The following is a 23,055-nucleotide window of genomic DNA, read 5'->3' as shown; positions in this document are numbered from 1 at the left end:
ATGCCAAATGTTTTTTTGAAAATTCCACATTATTTTAATATCTATTAAATATTAGATGTTAGAGGGTCGTTTCAGTAAAAAATTCTCACCAATCTCAGGGGTCATCGAATAAATGAGCCAAGATATGATCATGTTGTTCTTGGCATTCCAAATTTTGAATTTGGCCTCACCGGAAGCGGGACACTTCGAGGCACCCGAGAGATAATCCTCCTTTCCCTTGCCGCATATAAACATCTTGACGGACTGAGACCATTGGAGGCAGTTCTGGCTGGTGAGTTTATGGCACGTGATGTTGGAGAAAGAAATGGCGTCGGGAAGAGGCGACGCAGTATGGGTGGGCGACGGCAGTTTGGGCTGTGTATCGTCATTGAAAGAAGCCATACTGCCGACCGAGAACAAGGCTAGGGTTTGCCTGGAACTTCTGATACCATGTAGAATAATATAGAAAGTATTGTAGAGAAAAATATTTTCTCACTTGATTAAAGAATAGATAGTACAACCTAATTTATATGACTAAAGTAAAGCAAAATTAAAGAAAAGAATCTACTCCTACTTTAACATGATTATATACCAATAATACAATATTGAAAATCCTAGAAATAAGAAATAGAATATTCAACAATATGTCTTTTTGTTTTCAACATTAAATAAAAATTTATATGTTTTTAAATTTTATACATTTAATAATTCACTAACTGGAATAAAATAAAATAAAAAAATGAATCACAAACATAAAGAAAAAAATAAAATAAAAAAATAAAAAATTCATATGAATTTTTTTTAATAAAATAATTGTCCAAATGCATTCTTAATTATTTTTTTACTTTAAAATTGTTGTTGTTTTTTTTCTAAAATAGTTGTCCAAACATATTTTCAACTATAAAAACATTTTTTTTTCAAAATAGTTGTCCAAACACATATTAATTAATTTTTAAAAAAATATTTAAAATATTTTTAAAAAACTTTCATAAAATATTTTTGAAGTAATTGTTCAAATGGAGCTCTACTTTTTTCCATTTAAAATTTTTAATTACAGTCTGTTTTAATTTTACGAAAATAAAAAAAATTAATTGTAAAATAAAAAATTACAAAAAATGTAACGTTTTCATAAAAAAATCACAAAAAATTTTGGAAAAGCGAATTTTTTTAATTAATTTCTCATTTTGTCCTGATTTAATTAATATTTTAATATAATAAAATAATTGCATAAATAGTTAATGATATTAATTTAACGGATTATTCTATGTTATACTTGAAGTACTTTTTCCCCCATGATGTGGTCAAATATCAACCATTGGATCATCAAGATATATGTCAATTTCCATAAAAATATATGGGTCATACGTGATCTAATAATATTGAAATAGGGGGAGAAACACTCCCGGTGTAGCATAGACTAACCCTTAATTTAACAACGATAAATTGCTAAAAGAGTAGGAAATATAAATTAAATATAAAAATTAGACTATCTAATTGGGACGGATAAAAAATGAAATATAATCAAAATGAGTGGGACGGAGATAAATCAATTAATATCATTTTTAACAAGAGAACGTAAAGGGCAACAAAAGAGGGGTTTAATACATGCCGCGCGCAGGGTATTATCCTGCGGGTGATGTATAACCCCATGATTGATCAAAATTAGTGGGTCTCACATTGCCCACTAATTTTAACCAATCATGAATAGCCACGTCACACGCAAGACACTACCCTGCGGATAACATCTACTCAACTATAAACAGGATATAGGCAGATTGCAAGTTAATGATTTTAGTTTTGTTAATTAATTAATTAATATAATAAAATTGATAAACCATGGCTCTTCCAGATCGCGGCAGAGCCCCACATCTTTCCCCATTTGAAAATTAATAAATTGTTGATTATTTTGCTTATTTTTTCCTTTGATTAATCATATTTTTAGCGTAAAATCTTCGGTTTTAGCAATCGTTTTATTTGGAGTTGCTAAGCGGGCGAGTGGCTCAGTGGCTTGCTGAAAGTTTTTGTGATAGTGATTTATGTGGGTCGAAACCTTTGTTTGGGAGTTTGATTCTGCCCCTTCTGCATGCGTTAGGTAAATCCCTATTTGCTTCTTGGTTTTGATCCGTTTTGCTTCATATTTTCTTGATTTTTTTTACTTGGGAACTGAAAACTTTGGATTTTCAACTCCTTTCTGGTAGGTACGCGACTATTTGTGCCTAAATTGTGGACTTTGATAGCTTATTCCTTGTTTTTGGTGTTCTTCATTCATTTCCAAACTTTTGATCGTTACGGTTCTCTGTGCATTTCTTCCCTTTTTGTATGTACTCAAGTGGTTGGTTAGTATTTAGGAATGCGGTTGATTCCTTTTGAATGTCTGCCGATTGCTGAGTCTATGGCTGTGATGGTTATTATTGATATTTTCCTGATAGGGTTTGACTGGGAGGAGAGGAGAAATGCAAATGGTGGCTTTGGAATCTACTTAGTGCATGAATTCATTGTGTAGTTTATTCTGTGATGGGATCTAATTCACGGGGTTTATGAATCTGTTGCCTTTTTTCCATTTTGTATGTTAATTTATGAACCTATTTTGTATTATTGATAACAATCGTTACTTCTGCGAGATGGATGGTGAACGGGACTTTATTTTAGTGGTGGGTGACACGGAATGAACTCCAGCTTTAAATTGTATCACATAAAAAGCATCATAGAGTGTTCGGGCGACTTTACTCCATCCACAATTTCAGTTAACCTCCTGGCACCCAAATCAGCCACCCTAGTTACTAATGTTCGATTTCACCAACTATATTCGATGGTCGTTTCAGTTTATTCCCTGTTGCACTTGTACATTTCAGTTAACCTCCTAGCATCCAAATCAGCAACCCTACTTTCTAAAGTTCAATTTTACTAACTATTTTGATGTTAGTTTCAGCTTATTCCCTGTTACACTTGTAAGTTGATAATATTGTCATTATTGTGTGCTGAGCAGATATTCGTCCTGAAAACCTGATGGCCAGTTTCGGCTGATATACAATCTTGCACACTCTATAACAGATTTCAGTTTCTGAGGATTTCAAATCAGATGTAATTTGGTATGTGTCACTAAACCCTATGACCTCTCTGGGATTAGGTTTTTTAATGCATCAGCATCTAATAATTTTGTCAATTTGTGTCTAGACTAATATTCTGTTCAAAATCATGATGTTGAACTTTACTAAGGTTATGTTGCTTTAGGATTTTTTTATTTAGTCCTTATTTCTTACTTAACACCGTCATGGTTCCTGCATTTATGTGCTTTGCTAAGGTTTGTTTAACCTTTTGAGATAATGTTTATGTTTTCATCTGTGCGTGTTTTCTCTGTGATTGAACTCATTTTTCAAAAGCAATCTAGTGTGAGACAAGCTTGAATATGTATGCACATAGCATATGTTGCTTTTATAATATTATTTGTTGACATTTGCAGATATTGATATGAATTTGGAGTTGCTGGGAAATATCATGACTGTCAGGACAAAGCCACCACCTCTAGTTAATGGGCATCGGAATGATGGAGAATCTAAGATGGAACCTTATGTGGGGTTGGAGTTTGATTCGGCTGAAGAGGCACAAGAATTTTACAATATCTATGCCAGTCAAGAGGGGTTCAAAATCAGGACCGGGCAGCTTTATAGGTCCAGAGTTGATGGTGCTATCATTTCCAGGAAATTTGTGTGTTCGAAGGAGGGTTTTCAGACGAACTCAAGAACTGGTTGTCCGGCTTTTATAAGAGTGCAGAAGGTAGATTCTGGGAAATGGGTCTTAGCTAATATAAAGAAGGAACACAATCATGAATTTGAAGTCTCTGGAGAACATTGTCCACCACAGGTACAGAGGAAGAGTTTTCCAACTCCACGATCATCAGCAGGTGGAGCTAGTAGGACAGGAATTAGATCGTATGATAATGATGATCTATCTGATGTTGATGTAAAAAGGCAAAAAAATGAAGGCATGGATGAATATGTAGGGTCCTCTTGTGAACCTTACAAAGGTCTTGAATTCATTTCTGCCAATGAAGCGTACAAATTCTACAACACTTTTGCTGCTACTGCTGGGTTCAAAGTAAGGATCGGCCAATTATTCCGCTCTAAACATGATGGATCAATCACATCTCGAAGATTTGTGTGCTCAAAGGAAGGGCGTCAGCATCCTTCAAGGGTTGGCTGTGGAGCATACATGAGAATTCAAAGACAAGAATCAGGAAGGTGGGTGGTTGATCGTCTTCAGAAAGAACACAATCATGAATTCGGCAGTCCGACAGCTCCTAGTGGATCAGTGACTCTGGCATCAAAGGAATATAGAGAGGGAGGAAGCAGTGTTTTGGAAAACTTGGATCTGGTTGAAACTAATGGGGGCCTCAGCCTTGTCAAACGAGTTCATGAAAGCAAAATTGGAACTGATTGGTATAATATGCTTCTTGAATACTTTCAATCTCGGCAATCTGAAGATACAGGGTTCTTTTACTCTGTGGAAATCCGTGATGGAAAAGGTATGAATATTTTCTGGGCTGATGCACGATCTAGGTTTTCCTGTGCGCAGTTTGGAGATGCAATTGTATTTGATACAATATATAGGAGAAGTAATTATTTGGTGCCATTTGCTTCATTTGTTGGTGTCAACCATCATCGCCAGCCGGTTCTTCTTGGTTGTGCTTTGATTGCAGATGAATCCGAGGAGTCATTTACTTGGATCTTTAAGGCTTGGCTTACAGCAATGTTGGGACGTCGCCCATTGTCGATAATAGCCGATCAGGAGACAAACATTCAACGTGCAATTGCGCAAGTTTTACCTGGGACACATCATCGATTCTCTGCCTCGCAAATTCTCGCTAAAGAGCAGGAGAATTTGGGTGCATTACTCTCCATGAATTCCGAGTTCAAATATGAATATGAAACTTGCATTTTCCAAAGTCAGACGGCCAGTGAATTTGATTCTGCTTGGAATATGATTATGAATAAATATAATCTGAGAGAGAATGCATGGCTTAAAGAGATGTATAGAATGCGTAAAAGTTGGGTTCCCTTGTACATAAAGGGAACGTTCTTTGCTGGAATCCCAGTGGATGGAAGATTAAAATTGTATTTCGGCACACTTTTGACAGCAGAAACACCTCTGAATGAATTTGTTGTGAGGTACGAGAAAGCTCTGGAAAATTGCCGTGAAGAGGAAAGAAAGGAAGATTTCAACTCATATAATTTGCAAGCAGTTTTGCACACCAAAGACCCAATAGAAGAGCAATGTAGAAGCCTTTACACAGTCACAATGTTCAAAGTTTTTCAGAAGGAGCTTCTGGAATGCTACAGTTATGTTGGAATAAAGATAAATGTTGAAGGATCCATTAATAGATATCTCGTGCAAAAGTGTGGAAATGGTGATGAGAGGAACACCATCGCCTTTAATTCATCGAATCTGAATATCAGTTGTAGCTGTAGAATGTTTGAATTTGAAGGTGTTCTTTGTAGGCATGCTCTGAAGGTGTTCCAAATAATGAATATAAAGGAGCTTCCATCTCGCTATATCTTGCATCGATGGAGTAAAAATGCAAAGTATGGTATACTAAGAGATGCTGATTCAGGAGGTGGCCTGCAAGATCTTAAACCTTTGATGCTGTGGAGTTTAAGAGAAGAGGCTCGGAATTATATCGAAGCTGGAGTTGCATCTTTAGAAAGATACAAACTTGCTTTTGAGATCATGCAGGAGGGTAGAAGGAATTTCCGTTGGCAGAATTAGCTAAAATCTCCAAAGCAGGTTAGAGTGGTCTTGTCATTCTAAGAAAATATTCATCTGCTCTTTAAATGCGGTTAACTCTACCGTCCTGTTCTTGTTTTGCACAATTTCAGCCATGTCACCGTGATATCACTGATTGTAACCTTTTCTCTCTCTTCTTTATAAACAAATCGGCTGGCTTGATTTCTATCTCATATATCATCAATCTTGAATATATTATCAGTACAGAATGTATCGTGTCAACCTCATGTGCTGTTTTCCTTCTCATTTTTGGATGCAAAGGCAAGAAACATGTTTCTTAAAAAAAGGTAAGAAACATGTCATGTTAATCTGTATATAGTCCAATTTTTTTTTGCATCCCATCTTACGGTATTTTATTTATCACTGTTTCCTTTCATCGTTTGCGACCTTTCCCGTGGTATTTTTATGTGTAAATTACATCAAGCAATCTGAGTGGTGTTGCGTAACATAAGCACTCATTAAAGCTCGAATAATCACTATACTCCCTCACAACGATGTTTGTGGAGTTGCAATAAACCTAAAAAGTAGTGTTAACCACCCTGTGACAGGGTGTCTGTTTCATTCTAACCTCAATAGTGCTTATGTAACTGGAGTTACAATAGACCTAAAAAGTAGTATTAACCACCTTGTGACAGGGTGCCTGTTTCATTCTAACCTCAAGAGTGCTTATGTAATTAGATTAAGCTTCATGAGACGCCAATATAATTAACCTTAAGAATGCTTACTGTTACAGTGCGATTAGCAGGGAATGATGAAAAACAGTAAAGGCGATGTTTCTTACTCTCAATAGATTATGTAACCGAATAAGAATGAAGTTGTAGATCAAGATATTCCTGTAAACCAATCCCAACAATACAAGTTTAAGGAACTTTTCGCACATTAACATGATCCTCATTTTAATCCCCTATTTACAAACATCTTACATAAGGTATCAGTCAACAGCGGAACACAATTTTGCACCTTGATCCCATAAACCCTGTTTAACTCCATTCCATTTTGCTTGAATATCCGATGGCTTAGACTTTCAATGAGAGCTTTTGAGCAGCAAGAGCTTCAGCTTCAAGAGTTGGCTCCCACAAGATTGTAGTTTCAGCAAGCAGTGCAGTCACAGTGTATGGGTCCATGTTAGAAGCTGGGCGTCTATCTTCCAGATAACCTATCAGAAAATAATAGTTTACATTTGATATCAGTTTATATTTTTCTGAACCTTAGGACTGGTAGATGTTACCATGGGTTTATCTTTAACCTGAAAAAAACTTAGGCCTAACTTTGTTGCTAAATGAATTCTGTATCAATTTGCTTTAGCTGAGGTAAATGTAGGGTGTCTTTTAGTACCTTTTCCATTCTTCTCAGTGTCACGCCCCACACGGATTGAGCATCCACGGTTGGCAACACCCTGCATATAATTATAAAGCAAGATATGTACGAATTCAAGATGGAAATTTTGCTGGTAAAACATTTGGTTTCGCGATGCTTAAATCATGGATCGGAATCATTTGCAATGGTGTAGGCATGGCACTATAGGTATCCAGTGTATCATATGTAATTTGAAGCATACATACCCAGGATAATTTGTTCCATCTTGTATGAATTCAAGATGGAACTTAGCATTTGGTTTCACAATGTTTAAATCTTGGGTTCGACTCATATGCAACGGTATAGCACCATACGGTATGTAATTCTAGTACACGTACCCAAGAAAATGTGTTGATACTGGCTGTTTCATGCTTGCCTGTTAACCTTCTCTCGTTTCCTTCTCCATAAGCACTTATATGATCTTTGTGGCGAAGCGACAAGTTCAAAATCGCTTTCTTGATTACATCAAAGCCTCCTTCTTCCCTCATACTTTTTGTGCTGAAAAATTTCAACAGATTGTTCGATACTCGTAGCCAAACCAAAGAACGTCAGCATGTTGAAGAACTGTTTAAGTTTAATAAAATCAACGAATACCTGTAATTGGTGTGGCATCCTGCACCATTCCAATCACCCTGAATGTTCCATCAAGAAACCACTTTAGATTTTCTTGCTTTTCCCAGGAAGAAAACATATAAACGGTACCTCTATTGGTTTTGGATCGACCGAGAGAACGACTCCTGCTTGTTCTGTTATTCTCTGGATAGATGACAGATCCAAAAGTATTAGAGTAACACATTTGTTCGTGTTGTATATTTGGTTAAATATCATATTTACATAAATCACTAATACGGGGATTGTCATGCTTTCTCGCACTTCCCCTGGTGTCTCTGGCATTCACTTTGTTAAAGTTCATCCATGGAGAAAAAAGGAAAATCTCCATTCGACTCCATCAAGAAACAAGAATGGTTTACCTCCAGAAGGTATCTCGCGCACCAGATGTGATCTCCGGCTTCAATTCCAACGCTGGGACCCACTTGAAATTCCCACTGCAAGATGCATCATCAATCAAGGACCAATCCTGTAACCGGAGGACTGAACATACATTTTATGTCCGGTTCTGAAACACGAAGCTGGGGAAAGATACCTGTCCAGGCATGACCTCTCCGTTGGTGCCACTGATATTTATTCCTGCATACAAGCAAGCCTTGTAATGAGCATCAGATATGTCGCGACCAAATGACTTGTCTGCCCCTGCTCCACAGTAGTAAGGTCCCTGGACACAAAACATTAGGATCAGTAAGCGTCTCTAAATTCTAATGTAGCATTTTTTAACTGAATCCTTGATTTATAATCACAGGCTGTTGCTTTGAACCAAAGAAAGTGTCCATATAAGGAGCCAAGTTCATGATGGGGCGAAGCCTGCTTATATGTCACCTAAAATCTTTTCAGGTACTATGTGGAGAGTATCATTCTGGAAAGATGACAGTACCTGAGGGCCAGGGTAACCTCCGACCGGCCAGCCCAATGGCCATTTTACATTGTTTTGGAGTAAAGTGTACTCTTGCTCAATGCCATACCTAATTGCAGACAGCCAAATATTAGTGTTTCGATAACAAGCTATCGAGTTTTTTTTTTGCTCAGCTTGTACTTATCCATCGGAGGAATGTCTGCTGCATTTTATTTTCGGATAAAAGTCCATAAGATTGTCAAGTGTCGGAAGAAATTACCATGGAATTTCGGCAACCACCTTAGGATCACTGAATATCTGTGCAGCTTTGTGGCGCTTGTTTGTAGGAATAGGCTCACCCGCCGGTGTATATGTATCACAGATGACCTGTTTCATTCCACGACGTACATGTACGACAAACAAACCTTAGATCCACGTAGCAACACACTTCAAGAAACTAGGAAGCGGAGCAGCAAAGTGAATCCAATGACGGCCAAATTGATGGACTCACCAAGATGTTATTGCCACCACGGAATGGATCCTTAAAGATTGCTTGAGGGCTGCATTGAAAAATGATTGTGTCAGGTTTTCATGAGACTGTTTCTGTAATAGTTTAGCTTTTACTGGATGATATTTACTATAGGATGACTTCACTATCTTCTCCAGGGGCCTGCCCTGTGCTTGATCCATCATAGTTCCATTTTGGTAGCTCGGAAGGGTGCTCGACTGGCTTTGATATTGTCTGAGAAATTAACATGGAAGAATGGTTAACCGCAAGTAAAGTTCTGCATAAATCAAGAAGTATATCACTGTTTTCTTTACCCTTGATTTACTACGCACGTCAATTCCAGATCCTCCAATCCTGTAAAGACCAGCAAAATATAAGATAATGTCAGTCGACCCGAGAATGCGAGCTAATCGGTTCAGCACAAAGTAGTAGCTACTGAAATCTATTGTGCCGAATTTTGGCATGCAGAAACCGTACCAAATATATTCAGCAATGATCTTATCAGTGTACGGCGTTACGTCCAAGTTTAGGAGCTGTTTGAGACGGTTGATGGTGCTGCCATTTTCCGACAAGGTGGCAAAGACCTTAAATTTGGTCGAAGTTTTAACTGCCACTGTCTTGTTTTGCTTCAGAACAAATGAGCTCACCATCTTTGCATTCAACAGGCTTGAATCTGCCGAGTTCTTCCCAAATCTCATCTGCCATTGCGCTGAAGGAGCCAAGATTTGCGCCATTCCACACCTTAATTGTTTAACTGAGAAATTTCAAATCAGAACAACTTAGGAAGTTTTTATAGCATTCATGTGCTGTATATAGATTGCAAATTCTCTGATAAATTGCATGTAGATGCCATGTGAGACCTTTGATTTACAGAAAACTCGAGAAAATAAATAACCATTAGTTTTCGCAGACGGTATGAATGAAATAGACCTCAGAAAATATGATTTCAGCTAAATTATGCAGGAGTACGTGCCCATGTGGGTTTACTTAGTTAAACTAACTCTGTTTCTTACAGAAGTTTGAGTCCCAGATTGCCAACCACTGTCCAAAGTTTCCAATAGTGTGTAAAAATCCCGCAAAAATGGATTAAAATCTTCATATAAGAGTCGAGTCGACATGCATGCACAGTGTAAGATTCATGCTTAATGCATGGATAACATTTGATTCCATCTGTTAAAGAAGGCTCCTGATGATCAAAAGAATAAATGAAATTTGCATGAAAAACACATACCTAAAATCCAGAGAGAGAGAGAGATTAATAAAATAAAATAAAATATACTAGTATATATATATTGATAGAGAGTTTTTATATATATTGTTTAAAATTAAGAACCCAAGGTGGTGTATTTAAATGGGAAAATAGTGGTTGGCTTTCGATGAGTTGATAGGGTTGGGTGTGTGGAGGAAAATATTCTTGGTTACTGTCCCTATTCCGTCACCAACCAACTTAGCAATGTAATAAACCAACATTTTAGATAAGGCTTTCTATGTCTCACATGCGCAATAGGATAACTCCTACACATATATATCGCCGATTCCAATGCAAATTCAAGCTTCCTCCAATGGCAAAATTGCAATTTTGTCCAAATGGTGTTTTACTCACGTACACATCTCTCAATTTCGGACAAGTTTACCCATTTTTCGTTGAAAATACTGTTGAAATAACACTGTACACGTGAGCATCATGGCAACTCAACACCACATCAATGTCATGTCAAAGAACCAAAATTACCAAACAAAAAATTTAATGACTGAAATTGAAAAAAAAATTTAATGACTGAAATTGAAATTTGACGGCCCGATGAACCAAAATCACAAATCAGCAATCACACTCAACCAAAATTACAATTTTTCAATTTTTCCGTGGCAGCCGAACCGTGTGAAACATTTCGGAAATAACTTAGCCTAAAAAACAAAACTCAGTTGATTTAGGGATCATGTCTAGTTTCACTTGTGTTTTTCATCCTTTAATTTTGTTCCGCATTTTCCATAAGCACCGAGTCGAGAATTTCTTTAAACCTCTTACTTCACCTACATCCCATTCAATTGTTCTTCGATCATTCCATAAAGTAGCAAAACCACATCAAAACTAAATAACAAAGTTCAATTGTGGCAGGGGAAACCGTTCGTGACTCCGAAAATAATGGGTTCTCACGTCAATGAAAAAAAATAGGAAAAGACCTAAAGACGAAAAAAAAAAAGAAAAAAAAAAGGCAATTTGTGTGCATAATTATCGTGTTTATATATACATGTACAGACTGAGAGTACAAGACACACCAAAAGTCAAAAGGAGAAGCCACGCCAGAAATTTTAACATGTAATGAACATTTGCATATACAAAAAACAAAGCAGCACATCACTGTTTAGAAACTTGGCACACCACATTGCAAGTCCACGCATACTGATACTAACATCTATACATAATAGCAAAGATTTAGTAGAATTCACGATCAGGGAACAGCAATGGAGCCACAAGAGACCACATATACAATCCAGCCGTGACCCACTCGGTACAGATACGAACCCAAACTGAAGTCCAACCGATGTCTATGAGGTCAGCATTTTCTGAACTGCTCGTCCAACCAGAAAGAAGCATGGCTGAGTACATGCTAGCTAGAGCAAATATCAGATGAAAGAATGTGTAAGAGTAAGTAACTGGTCGTGCTTCTGAGTCCTTCCCTTTACCGGATCCTTTCCCGGATTCAAGTTCGTCCGAGCCTAGGAGAGGTTTCTTGTCATCTGTCACACAATGTTCCAACACATAAATTTTATTAAAAAAATGTATATGTAAAAAATTAAAAATATACATTTTCGCCCCAAAGTAATAATTGAGGAAAGATTTGAACATGGTAAGAGAGTATCACTTTAAAGAATAAATTTGAAATAAAGAAATATAATATTTGCAAATGAGACATTATTAAAGAGGTAAATATGACATTTGCAGTCATGTGATTATAGGATCATGAATGATAATTAAAAGTGAGCCAATGGGTAAAGTTAAAAAAAAAAAAGAAAAAAGAAAAAAACACATACCATTAGCATTAAAAATTATTAAGATTTTCAGCAGGTTTAAATACCTGCTCTGGGTGAACTTGGTGGAGACAAAAAGGTTGTCGAAGATCCAGCTCGGAGAGCAGAATATAAAACTGAGAGAACTGTAGTAAGCATACCCAGAATAAGGGTACTCAAAGTTACAGCTTTTGACTTGTTGTGGAGACCATTGCATACATATTCTATAGGTTCACTAGAGAGCCCAGTATAACAAAGGTACGCGCAATAAACGGATATCACCGAAGCAGGCAAGAGGCTGCCGCTAACCTGTCGAAATCAAAGTTCTTACCAATTGAAAAATAACAAACTACTGTTTTCCACCAGGTCGTGCAACAGGTTTGTGTTATTTATATCGAAAAATTCTCGAAATTTAAGTTGAATTAACGTCATAACATACAGAAACGAAGCATTTACCTTGGGATGTAACGCGACAACAGCGAAGATAAAAGCAAGAATGATGGTCATCGAGAGGAAAAAGATATTAAGGCCACAGTCATGTCCGGAAGGGTTAAACCAAATGAATAGAATTCCCGAAAACGTAAATGCAGCAAGATAGCATGCTATTGATACTGCAAGTAAGGCAACATACCTGAAAACAACAAGGACATGGTTATCAGCAGACCAAAAAACCCAGGATTAAAAAGAGGATATGATTTTTATTTGGACTACCATATTTGCTCATCTTTGGCTACCCATGAATCGTTCCATGAATGTGTGGCATCTAATAATATTATGACTTGAACCAATAAGAAGGCCCCGGCACCAAACTTCGAAATAAATCCTACACAAACCAAAAGTTTTCTCTCGACAGTCAACAAAATGTCACCATCAGATAAGTACTAGCAATCTTGATAAGAATTGTAAGAAAATATTATAAATATATTAGCTAAACTTCCACAAATGAAATATGCAACATATTGCAAAAAAGAGATAGAGGCTAACCATATATCGATATGATGGCATTCGGGAGGAAAAACATGAGGATAACCAACAAAGTCCAAACCAGCATCTTCGCAATCCATCCACCATGATGCAATGAATCACGTTTGTCGTTTTGATCCTTCACTCCGATCATTATGAGGGCTAGTATTCCAAAAAACAAGAAATTCCCCAAGCTGACACGAAGAACAGCTTGCATTTGAAACCATTCGTTTGAGAGGTTGTCTGAAGTGTTTATCCCTACAAGGTACACCAAAGATCATACCAGCGTCTCAGTCTGAATGCGTGAATGATGATCTCAAACCAGGCAACTCATGCATGTATGTACTGATCAAGAAACAAAAGTTGGATACTTTAAAGAAGAAAATCAGGACCATCCACAAACATTTGATGCAAATCGCAATAACAGCTACTTTCTCCATTACAAAGTAAGCATAAAATTCGATTCAATGCCATGGAAATTTGAACTCGATTACTGATACATCATACATGAATTCCAACAATCTCATGTACACATAAACAAGACACTGAATAAATAAATTAATTTATTCACACATCTTCAAAAAAGAACATAAAACTGTCATCATTCAATCATTTTTTTCAACACACACAAGGAACACCCACTTGCAAAAATGCCAAGAAAACTAAAGTAAAACCAAAAACAAGCACGATACAAGAACACTGATCACCCTAGCTCGAAATCCCCCCAAAGAACAAAACTTTCCCCCCTCAATTTCGATCACAACATACTCACAGGAGCATTTTTTAAGCAAAGGTGCAGCTACTTCTCTAAGAACCCAAGACACGATCAAAGAGAAGCCGAAGAGTCCACAGTATGCGATTCTTGCAGAGCGCTTGGTGATACTGGACGCCACCGATGAACAGAGGCCGCAAGTCATCGACGCACAGCACGACGCGAGGCACGACATCTCTCTTCCGATGTATGCAAGAAACTAGCTACACACACGTGGGATCTTGCCCTTCAACTTTCTGGCTCCTTTATATTTTTATTTATTAAATATAAATATAAATAATATAATAATCAAATAAAAATTGTTTTAAATTTTACAAAATTAAAGCTGGAAACCAATAACTATATTAATTATTCATTGGAAATAGAATGTGTGTAAAAAATTGAGGTTGGATCGATTGCTTAGCTCAAAAATTGTAAACTAAATTTTGAAGCATAACTTTTAGAATTTAAAATAGGGTTAATTGCATATCACCTTTCTGAAATTTCGATATTGCTAAAAATTCCTTATGAAAAACGAATGATATATTAACTTCATGTGTTTTTAAATCTTGAATGCATACATTCTTATGTTTTCAAATTTTAAGTATTCACTCCATGTTTGTACGCGTTTTAAGGGGTGTTTGTGCTAAAAATTTGAAAATACGAAAAACTAACAGTTATAGGGTTTTTCAACAATCTCGTGATTTCATATGAGTAATGTATGAAATTAGCCATATAAAATAATGTACGGTTATGTTTGTTCTCTTTGATTTTGTAGCTCTTTTGTTTTGTTTGGTATTTGTTAGCATGAATTTTTTTTTAAAACTAACACTTGATAATATTAAACCAAGTCCGGAAAAATTACATTGAAAATCAAAGAAGGAGACGGAGTGACCCATTTGGCCGATCAGTCAAAGAAACAGCTTCTCTAACCAAGGCATGAACCGCCTGATTCGCTGATCCATACGCAAAAGAAAAACTACAATAAGAAACATCCTTAGAAAGGATTCTGATTCCACAACAACATGCGAAAATCCTTTGGTCTTCATCCAGCTAAGGGCATCTCTAATACAAATAGCTTTAGCAGTAGTTGGAGAAAATTACCTCCTCAAAGTACCATAAATAGCATCAATCACCAGTCCATGAGAATTTCTTAGGATGCAATCAAAACCAATATACTCTTCTCCTTCGAACACCACAAAATCTGTATTACACTTCAAGTAATTTGCTGGTGGTGGTTTCCAAATAGTACTGTGAACAAACTGAGGAGTTTGCTGAAGAGGAGCAGCAGACATCGAAGCTGCCTTCCACTGATAAAGAAGCTGGATTGCTGACTGGAAAATAGAAGTTGCAAGCTGACTTCTACCATTCCAAACTACATCATTTCTATTCTGCCAAATAAACCAAAGAACGATACAAGCAAATTCAATATCTGATTGCTTGAGACGCATTACCATACTATTCCACCACTCTAAGATAGAATGAGTGATTGGCAGATTACTCCCAATAGAAGTGAGACTTCAAAAATTTCGAGCAAGAGGACAAGCAACTAATGCATGAAATTCATCTTTTGGTTCATGACGACACAATGAACACCACTCAATCACATTCATCCTCCGAGTTAAGAGAGCTTTCTTCGTTGGCAGACAAGAGGAGAAAAGTCTCCATAGAAAATTCTTCACTTTAGCCGGCACTTTTAGCTTCCACATAAACTTCCAATCAAACGGTGTTCTTGGGGCGATGGCATGAATGAACTCATCATTTATTATTTCCAGAACTTGTTCGAATCAAAGGGAGAAGGTACTCAAAACCTCATACCCCTATGTTCTAAACGTCTAGACATGATCAGGTTCAGATCCTTTCGCAGCATTTTGATGAGCATGAAGTTAAGACAGCTTTATATTCAATGCATCTGGATAAATCGCCAAGGCCAGATGGGATGAACCCTAGTTTCTACCAAAACTTCTGGGATATTATAGGTACTCATGTTACCTCTGCTTGTTTGGATTTCTTAAATCGTTGCTATTTCCTAGAGAACCTGAATGACACTTCTATTGTATTGATCCCAAAAAAGAAGCGGCCTGAAATTATTTCTGATCTTCGCCCTATTTCCCTATGCAATGTGATTATAAAATCGTTTCAAAAGTGATGGCTATAGATTGAAGAAAGTGATTAAATCTATTATTTCGGAGCAGCAGAGTGCCTTTATTTCTGGGAGGAGTATTACAGATAATGTTATTATTGCTTTCAAAATCAGTCATTATCTTAAATGCAAATGTATAGGCAAGAAGGGGGTAGCATCTCTTAAGATAGATACTTCGAAAGCATATGATCGAGTTGAATGGCATGTCTTGAAATCTATGATGATTAGCATAGGGTTTCCCTCTTAAATAGGTTAAGATAGTGATGTTGTGTGTGTAGTAGCCCAGTTCCATTTTATAAGATTAAGTGATTTAAAAGGATAAAACATGATTAATAAAATTTCTATTGGATTAATAGAGTTGAAAAATGGATCCAAAACGCTCGAAAATAGCCCAGAGGGTCCGGAGTTAAAGGACAGATCGGAAACACCGAACCATAGTTCGGAGGCTCTGAACTGCATTGAGTTCGGAAGCTATGTTGCGTTTGGAAGAAGAAGGGATCGGAAGCTCCGATCGTTCCCAGCCAAGTATCAAAATAGTGAGGTTAGAATGATGATGTCATCGGTGGAGATCGGAAGCTCTGATCTGAGTTCGGAATTTCCGATCTGTTGGCAGGAACACTTGTCAAAGATGCATGTTACATGGTTATTGGAGCATATCGGAAGCTCCGATCGTAGAGATTGGAGGTTCCGATCGTGGCCTATAAATATGGAGTCGAAAGCCTCATTTCATTGCTCATTCCAGCTTCTTCAATCTCGTTTCTTGTGTATTTTGGGGATTTCTAGCCATATTTGTCGAGTAGCGGGGCCTTGGCGAGGCGTTCAGAAGTCATAGCAGAGTTTTGCCCAAGTTATGGGGCAATCGACTTCAGCGGACTGACGACGGACGGAGGTATTTCCGATATATTATTAATATTAGGGACTATGCAATAACTTAGTTAAGGCTTTTAGAGCAAGTTTATAATGCATGGGTATTGTGCATTGTAGTGCTGGTGATAGGCTTGGAACCTAGATGGATGCTTCTAGGACTGTCTTAGTAAGGTACAGAAGTACTGTTCGAGATATCCAGGCTGAGTATGAATGTATTATGTGTTGCATTGATTATATGGCATGATTTTGTCTATATATATATATTATGACATGTTATTATGCTTCATGCATGAGCATCTTGAGCTTATATCCTTGAGATATCATGTAGTAGGGTGTTGACCCTATCTTGTTAGTGGATGGTTGGACACGTGGACTCGTGTCAGGTCACCGTTATTCCACTATCGGGTATGGGAGCCACCTCCTGGTGCGACGAAGAAGAGTGCTACATACCCAGGGCCTATATTTGTTCTTGATCAGATATTCTTGACCTCGATTCTTGGTACCCGCACACTTGTATTCATGCTCATGTAGTATTTGTGTTGAAGTGTACTTCTATCAGCTCGATTGGAAAAGAAGAGATAAGGGATCAGATCGAAGTACAGTGGTCAGATGAGTTCATAGTCAGATCAAGCACTGGGATCAAATCGAATTCGACGGGCAGATGAGTTAAGCTAGCAGATCGATTGCTCATGGAGTTTGGAGCTTAGTGCAAAGAAGTAGATCAAAGCAGATCAAACGTGAGGGCAGATCTATTGCATCAAGCTTCGGATAGCTTATTGGAGTTGGGCCATGATTGACTTAATGAATGGGCCGGAACAACTCGTTGACCTAAAATCCCAAGAAGAAAGTCGGTGTATTTTCTCTATATAAGCAGATGGAAGCCAGCCATAAACATAACAGAAAATCAAATTCTTCAATCTTCAGAAAAGAGTTTGAGAGAGAAGAGAAGGGAGAATTCAGATAGAGAGAACTGTGGTGTAGATTGTGACGAGAAAATTCAAGGATTTAAATCTTGAATTGAGTCTGTATCTAGCTTGTAATAGCCCGGTTCCATTTTACAAGATCAAGTGATTTTAAACATGTTAAGAAATGACATATAATTTTAAAAGTGGCAAAACGTGTTTAAGGAGACATTATTTGGTGAAAATAAGTGGAAAATCAGATCAGAAACATCCAAAATGGTAGGAAGGGTCCCGAGGGTCTCAGACAGTTGATAAGTGCATTTTGTGCACGTAATTTGTGTTGATATTATTGGATAATTGCTTGGTTTCGAGCTGTATTATGTGGAAGATGTTGTTGTTTTTGTGGATGTCAGGAATTACAGGAAATAATGAAAGTTTGATAAAAGAAATCATAGAAGTCAAGTAAAGAGCGAAGTAAGTGAAGATGGTTCGTAGTTTGAAGAAATTTGGACAGACGACTATGCGCGCCCGCGCCTGTAGTGGAGCGCCCGCGCGTCAACAGAAGTGACTCAACAATTTATCCACAGGAGGCTATGCGCGCCCGCGCCTGTTGTGGTGCGCCCGCGCGTCGGAGTCTGTATTACGAAGTGCTGTGTTTAATTTTGGGAAATTTTGGATACTTTTGGAAGGTGTTTGGACGAATCTTAAGGGTATATTTAAGGATTTTTTCAGACCTAATGAGGAGGGGAGGCGGCTACTACACAAAAAGTATCTTGAGAGAAAAGTTGAAAAGGTTTTCGATCGAGATTTGGAGTTGCTTGGAACGAAGACGAAGACTTTTCGACCGGACACGGAAGAAAGACTTTGGATTTGTTATCTTTACTTTTTTTTTTTTCTTTTGAGATTGAATTATGTTTGAATTTTTGAATATGATTTATATTTTTATGAATTTTATTATGAACTAAACTTTTTAAGTCTAGAGGTAGATGTAGCCTGGTCAAGACATATTTATGAATGGTTGATTTTTATGAATGAATTCTTCTAAATTAATTGTAATTTTAGGTTTGATAGTCTTTTCAATTTACTGGCCATAAATTAATTTGTCATATTTATTCAGAATCCGATACTCGGAAGAGGGGATTTAGAATAGGATCAATAAAATTCACACTGTTAATTGTTTATTTGACTCGGGAGAGCTTATAACTTTAATAGAGCTTAAAAAGAACATTGTTTCACACATATCATTACAAGTAGATTTTGTATAGGGATATTGAAATCGATCTGTAATTGATACATTCTATTTGATACTCGGGAGAGGGAAATAGTATAATCTATGTGTTCTTGGTTATTAATTTACATGAATTCATGAAAATAGATTGATTGAGATTAAATATAGTTGAGACCAGGTGAAATCAAACCTCTAGACTATTTTCCTTTGATTGATAATCTTTACAGGATAGTGTTTGTGTGCGTTTTTCAATTTTCTATATTTATTTACTTTGTCATTAACTCTCTAAAGTGTAATTTTCTAAATAAAATTAAGACTATTATAATTGCAAGTATTGAATATTTTCAAATTATTTCCTGTGGGATCGACACTCTATTTTTCACTTTACTAAAACTTGACACTCGTACGCTTGCGAGTAATTTTTCACGACAAGTTTTTGGCGCCGTTGCCGGGGAATAATTTTGATTATTTTTTAATCTTGTTACCAATTAGTCGAAGTTTTAATTTAGAGTTTTTCTTTATTTTAATCTAATTACTAATAATTTGTTATTATTCTTAATTTCAGTCTATGCGAAGATCTCAAAGTGCGAATTCTCTGCTCTTTGATCCAGAGATTGAACGAACTGCACGAGCTTTGAGAAGAGCTAGGAGAGAAGAACAATTTAACATGGCTGAAGAAAATGTTAATGAATTACCCTTGGTGCCAATTAGAGATCATTTCAGGCCGACGATCCAGGCTCACTATTCTGGAATCGCTCGAGGGACAATAAATGCCAACAACTTTGAGTTGAAGCCGGCATTAATCAACATGGTTCAGCAGAACCAATTCAATGGAACTGCCACAGCTGATCCTCATTTACACTTGCGCACTTTTCTAGAGATTACTGATACTGTTAAAATAAATGGTGTTTCTGAGGATACAATACGCTTACGTTTGTTTCCTTTTTCTCTTAGGGACAAAGCACGGAGTTGGCTGCAGGCATTGCCACTAGGACGCATAACAACTTGGGAGGGCATGGCTGTGAAATTCTTAGAGAAATTCTTTCCACCATCCAAGGAAACCCAGCTAAAGATTGAGATCAGTACCTTCCAACAGCATGATTCTGAACAGCTATATGAGGCATGGGAAAGGTACAAAGATTTGTTAAGGCGTTGTCCTAATAATAATATTGCAGATTGGGAAGAAATAGAGTTTTTCTACAATGGATTAAATACGCATACAAGAATGTCGGTGGACTCTGCTGCTGGAGGTACTATATTTGCCAAGGACCCCGTTCAAGCTTATGATATGCTGGAACAGATGACTATCAATAGTTATCAATGGCCATCTGAACGTACGGGAGTCAAGAGGGGAGTGTACAGTGTGGATCCTCTTACATCCATTACTGCACAGTTATCTGCGTTGAGTACACAAGTTGCTTCTCTGAGCAAAGTGAATATCGCAGAACCTGCAGGTGTATCGGTTGCCATAGAAGAATCTCATCCACCTGAGGAAGCTCAATATATCAATCCCAGAGGCTATGGAAATTATCGAGGTAACCCTCCTCCTAATACTTATCATCCTGGTTTACGTAACCATGAAAACTTTTCTTATGCCAACAACAAGAATGTGTTGAAACCCCCTCCGGGATTCAACACAGATCAAGGGGAAGGTAAAGCATCGTTGGAAGATGTGGTGTCTACATTTGTTACTGAATCTAACAAGCGAATGTCGAGGACTGAAACTCGAATGGACAGCATGGAGACACACATGTGCAGTTTGGGAGCTATGATGAAATCCATGGAGACACAGATTGGACAGCTTGCATATGCTCTGAAGGATCAAAACAGAGGGCAGTTTCCAAGCAATACTGAAGTGAACCCAAAAGAACAATGTAAAGCAGTTGAGTTAAGAAGTGGGAAGAAGTTAGAAGCTGAAGATAAGTGCAGAGAAAAAGAAGTAGAAGAATCAGTGGCTGAAGAAATTGTGGTTGAAGAGCCCAAGAAGGAAGCTGACTCTAAACCGATGTACAAACCGCAACTTCCATACCCACAGCGGTTTAAGAAGAAGGCACTTGATGAGCAATTTTCCAAGTTTCTAGATATCTTTAAGAAGATACACATCAATATTCCATTTGCAGATGCCTTGGAACAAATGCCTAACTATGCAAAGGTCATCAAAGATGTAATGTCCAAGAAGAGAAGACTGCAAGACAATGAAGTGGTGAATTTGACAGAAGAATGTAGTGCAATCCTGCAGAAAAAATTGCCACAAAAGCTTAAGGATCCAGGGAGTTTTACTATCCCTTGTTTTATTGGTGGTTCTAAAGTTAATAGAGCGTTATGTGATTTAGGAGCAAGTATTAATTTGATGCCTTTTTCTGTCTACAGGACCTTAGAGCTTGGAGAAGTTAGGGCAACCACCATCACTTTACAGTTGGCTGATCGAAGTCTCACATATCCTCGAGGTATTGTGGAGGATGTTTTGGTGAAGGTCGACAAGTTCATCTTTCCCGCAGATTTCGTAATTTTAGACATGGATGAAGATGAAGAAACTCCTTTGATCTTTGGACGACCCTTTCTAGCTACTGCACGCGCACTGATCGATGTCCATAAAGGAGAGCTCACACTTCGCGTTGGTGGTGAAGCTGTGATTTTCAACATTTATCATACCATGAGGGAGCCACGCGAGGTGAGTACATGTAAGAGCATTGAAATTGTTAATTCTCATAATTCCTTTTCATGTGCAGGAAGTAATGACCCACTAGAAAGGTGTTTAGTGGCGGACGAGGTGGTTGATAAGGAAGAAGATTGGGAGTTACATGAACAAAAAATATTCCTAGACAGCGCTCCAAAAGAAAAAATGGTGAGTTCTAAGGAATCTGAAGCATTGGAAAATAGTGCACCTGAGGTATCGCCTGAAACTCATGATCTGAAAGCATTGCCTGCGCACCTATGTTATGAATTCCTTGGTGAAAATTCTACTTGTCCTGTTATTATATCTGCTCATTTGTCTGATGTAGAAAAAGATAAATTGTTGCGAGTTCTGAGAAAATTTAAAACTGCTTTAGGGTGGTCAATTTCTGACATTAAGGGTATTAGTCCAACAATTTGCATGCATAAAATTTTGATGGAAGAATCGTATACTCCTTATGTTGATCATCAGAGGCGGTTGAATCCCGCCATGAAAGAGGTAGTTAAGAAAGAAGTTTTAAAGTTGCTGAATGCGGGAGTGATTTATGTTATTTCTGATAGTAGTTGGGTATCTCCGGTTCAAGTGGTGCCTAAGAAGGGTGGGATTACTGTAGTTAAAAACGAAAATAATGAGTTAATATCCACACGTACAGTAACTGGCTGGCGAGTTTGTATAGACTATAGAAAGTTGAACAAAGCTACTCGTAAGGATCATTTTCCACTTCCTTTCATTGATCAAATGCTGGATAGACTTTCTGGTTATTGCTATTACTGCTTCTTAGATGGGTATTCAGGTTATAATCAAATTGCTATAGCACCAGAGGATCAGGAGAAGACCACTTTTACGTGTACCTATGGCACGTTTGCTTTCAGGAGGATTCCGTTTGGATTGTGTAATGCACCTGCAACTTTTCAGCGGTGTATGATGGCGATTTTTGCAGATATGGTGGAGGATGTGATGGAAGTTTTTATGGATGAATTTTCTGTATTTGGTACATCTTTTGATCATTGCTTGCATAATTTGTCTCTTGTTTTGCAGAGGTGTCAGGAAAAGAATTTAGTGCTAAATTGGGAAAAATGTCATTTTATGGTTCAAGAGGGCATTGTCCTTGGACATAAAGTGTCATCCAATGGGTTAGAGGTAGATCGAGCTAAAGTTGTTGCAATTGAGAAGCTTCCACCTCCAAAGAACATAAAAGGCATCAGAAGTTTTTTAGGCCATGCAGGGTTTTATCGGCGGTTCATCAAGGATTTTTCTAAAATCACAAAACCCTTGTGTAATTTACTTGAAAAAGATTCTACATTCATTTTTGATGATGATTGTTTGCAGGCCTTTGAAAAGATAAATACAGCGTTAACCACAGCACCCATCATGATTGCACCGGATTGGAAGGATCCCTTTGAGCTTATGTGTGATGCTAGTGACTACGCAGTGGGCGCAGTATTAG

At 37.5% G+C, this 23,055-nt stretch overlaps 4 protein-coding genes across 16 annotated transcripts; 1 reads left to right on the top strand and 3 right to left on the bottom strand.

Annotated features, from left to right (window-relative positions):
• Positions 1-1,828: 1,828 nt before the first annotated feature.
• LOC140872958 (protein FAR1-RELATED SEQUENCE 12-like) lies at positions 1,829-8,120 on the top strand. 12 transcript variants are annotated; one of them, XR_012147948.1, is made up of 5 exons: positions 1,829-2,071; positions 2,966-3,068; positions 3,440-5,760; positions 5,968-6,047; positions 8,025-8,120. XR_012147948.1 is itself a non-coding variant. In XM_073275897.1 (4 exons), exon 3 carries the CDS (start codon positions 3,448-3,450, stop codon positions 5,740-5,742), a length of 2,295 nt encoding a protein of 764 aa, XP_073131998.1. In that variant the 5' UTR covers positions 1,829-2,071; positions 2,966-3,068; positions 3,440-3,447; the 3' UTR covers positions 5,743-5,760; positions 7,632-7,689. The 12 variants fall into 12 exon arrangements, 11 of the variants coding, with proteins under 11 accessions (XP_073131998.1, XP_073131997.1, XP_073131996.1 ...); XM_073275897.1 differs by lacking the exons at positions 5,968-6,047; positions 8,025-8,120 and adding an exon at positions 7,632-7,689; XM_073275896.1 differs by lacking the exon at positions 8,025-8,120 and having other exon boundaries at positions 5,968-6,452.
• Positions 6,573-10,374, bottom strand: LOC140872960 (glutamine synthetase leaf isozyme, chloroplastic). 2 transcript variants are annotated; one of them, XM_073275899.1, is made up of 14 exons: positions 10,303-10,374; positions 9,549-9,825; positions 9,386-9,425; positions 9,202-9,305; positions 9,075-9,123; positions 8,844-8,950; positions 8,606-8,693; positions 8,261-8,389; positions 8,088-8,162; positions 7,819-7,872; positions 7,711-7,748; positions 7,455-7,614; positions 7,096-7,156; positions 6,573-6,916 (listed from the first exon to the last, which is right to left on the bottom strand). In XM_073275899.1, the coding sequence occupies exons 2-14, from the start codon at positions 9,803-9,805 to the stop codon at positions 6,777-6,779; spliced, it is 1,302 nt and encodes a 433-aa protein (XP_073132000.1). In that variant the 5' UTR covers positions 9,806-9,825; positions 10,303-10,374; the 3' UTR covers positions 6,573-6,776. The 2 variants fall into 2 exon arrangements, with proteins under 2 accessions (XP_073132000.1, XP_073132001.1); XM_073275900.1 differs by lacking the exon at positions 10,303-10,374.
• Positions 10,375-11,354: 980 nt separating this feature from the next.
• LOC140872956 (uncharacterized) lies at positions 11,355-14,040 on the bottom strand. Its single transcript, XM_073275886.1, has 6 exons — positions 13,816-14,040; positions 13,065-13,301; positions 12,792-12,903; positions 12,537-12,711; positions 12,149-12,389; positions 11,355-11,810 (listed from the first exon to the last, which is right to left on the bottom strand). The coding sequence occupies exons 1-6, from the start codon at positions 13,988-13,990 to the stop codon at positions 11,506-11,508; spliced, it is 1,245 nt and encodes a 414-aa protein (XP_073131987.1). The 5' UTR covers positions 13,991-14,040; the 3' UTR covers positions 11,355-11,505.
• A 627-nt stretch (positions 14,041-14,667) lies between these two features.
• On the bottom strand, positions 14,668-15,245 carry LOC140872947 (uncharacterized). The gene is made up of 2 exons (XM_073275873.1): positions 14,899-15,245; positions 14,668-14,773 (listed from the first exon to the last, which is right to left on the bottom strand). The coding sequence occupies exons 1-2, from the start codon at positions 15,243-15,245 to the stop codon at positions 14,668-14,670; spliced, it is 453 nt and encodes a 150-aa protein (XP_073131974.1).
• Between the last annotated feature and the right edge of the window lie 7,810 nt (positions 15,246-23,055).

This window comes from Henckelia pumila, unplaced genomic scaffold, assembly GCF_033568475.1.
Source record: "Henckelia pumila isolate YLH828 unplaced genomic scaffold, ASM3356847v2 CTG_517:::fragment_1, whole genome shotgun sequence".
Classification (NCBI taxonomy): domain Eukaryota; kingdom Viridiplantae; phylum Streptophyta; class Magnoliopsida; order Lamiales; family Gesneriaceae; genus Henckelia; species Henckelia pumila.
Note: the sequence above shows the minus strand (reverse complement) of the source record. Positions and strands in the feature narration are given on the sequence as shown.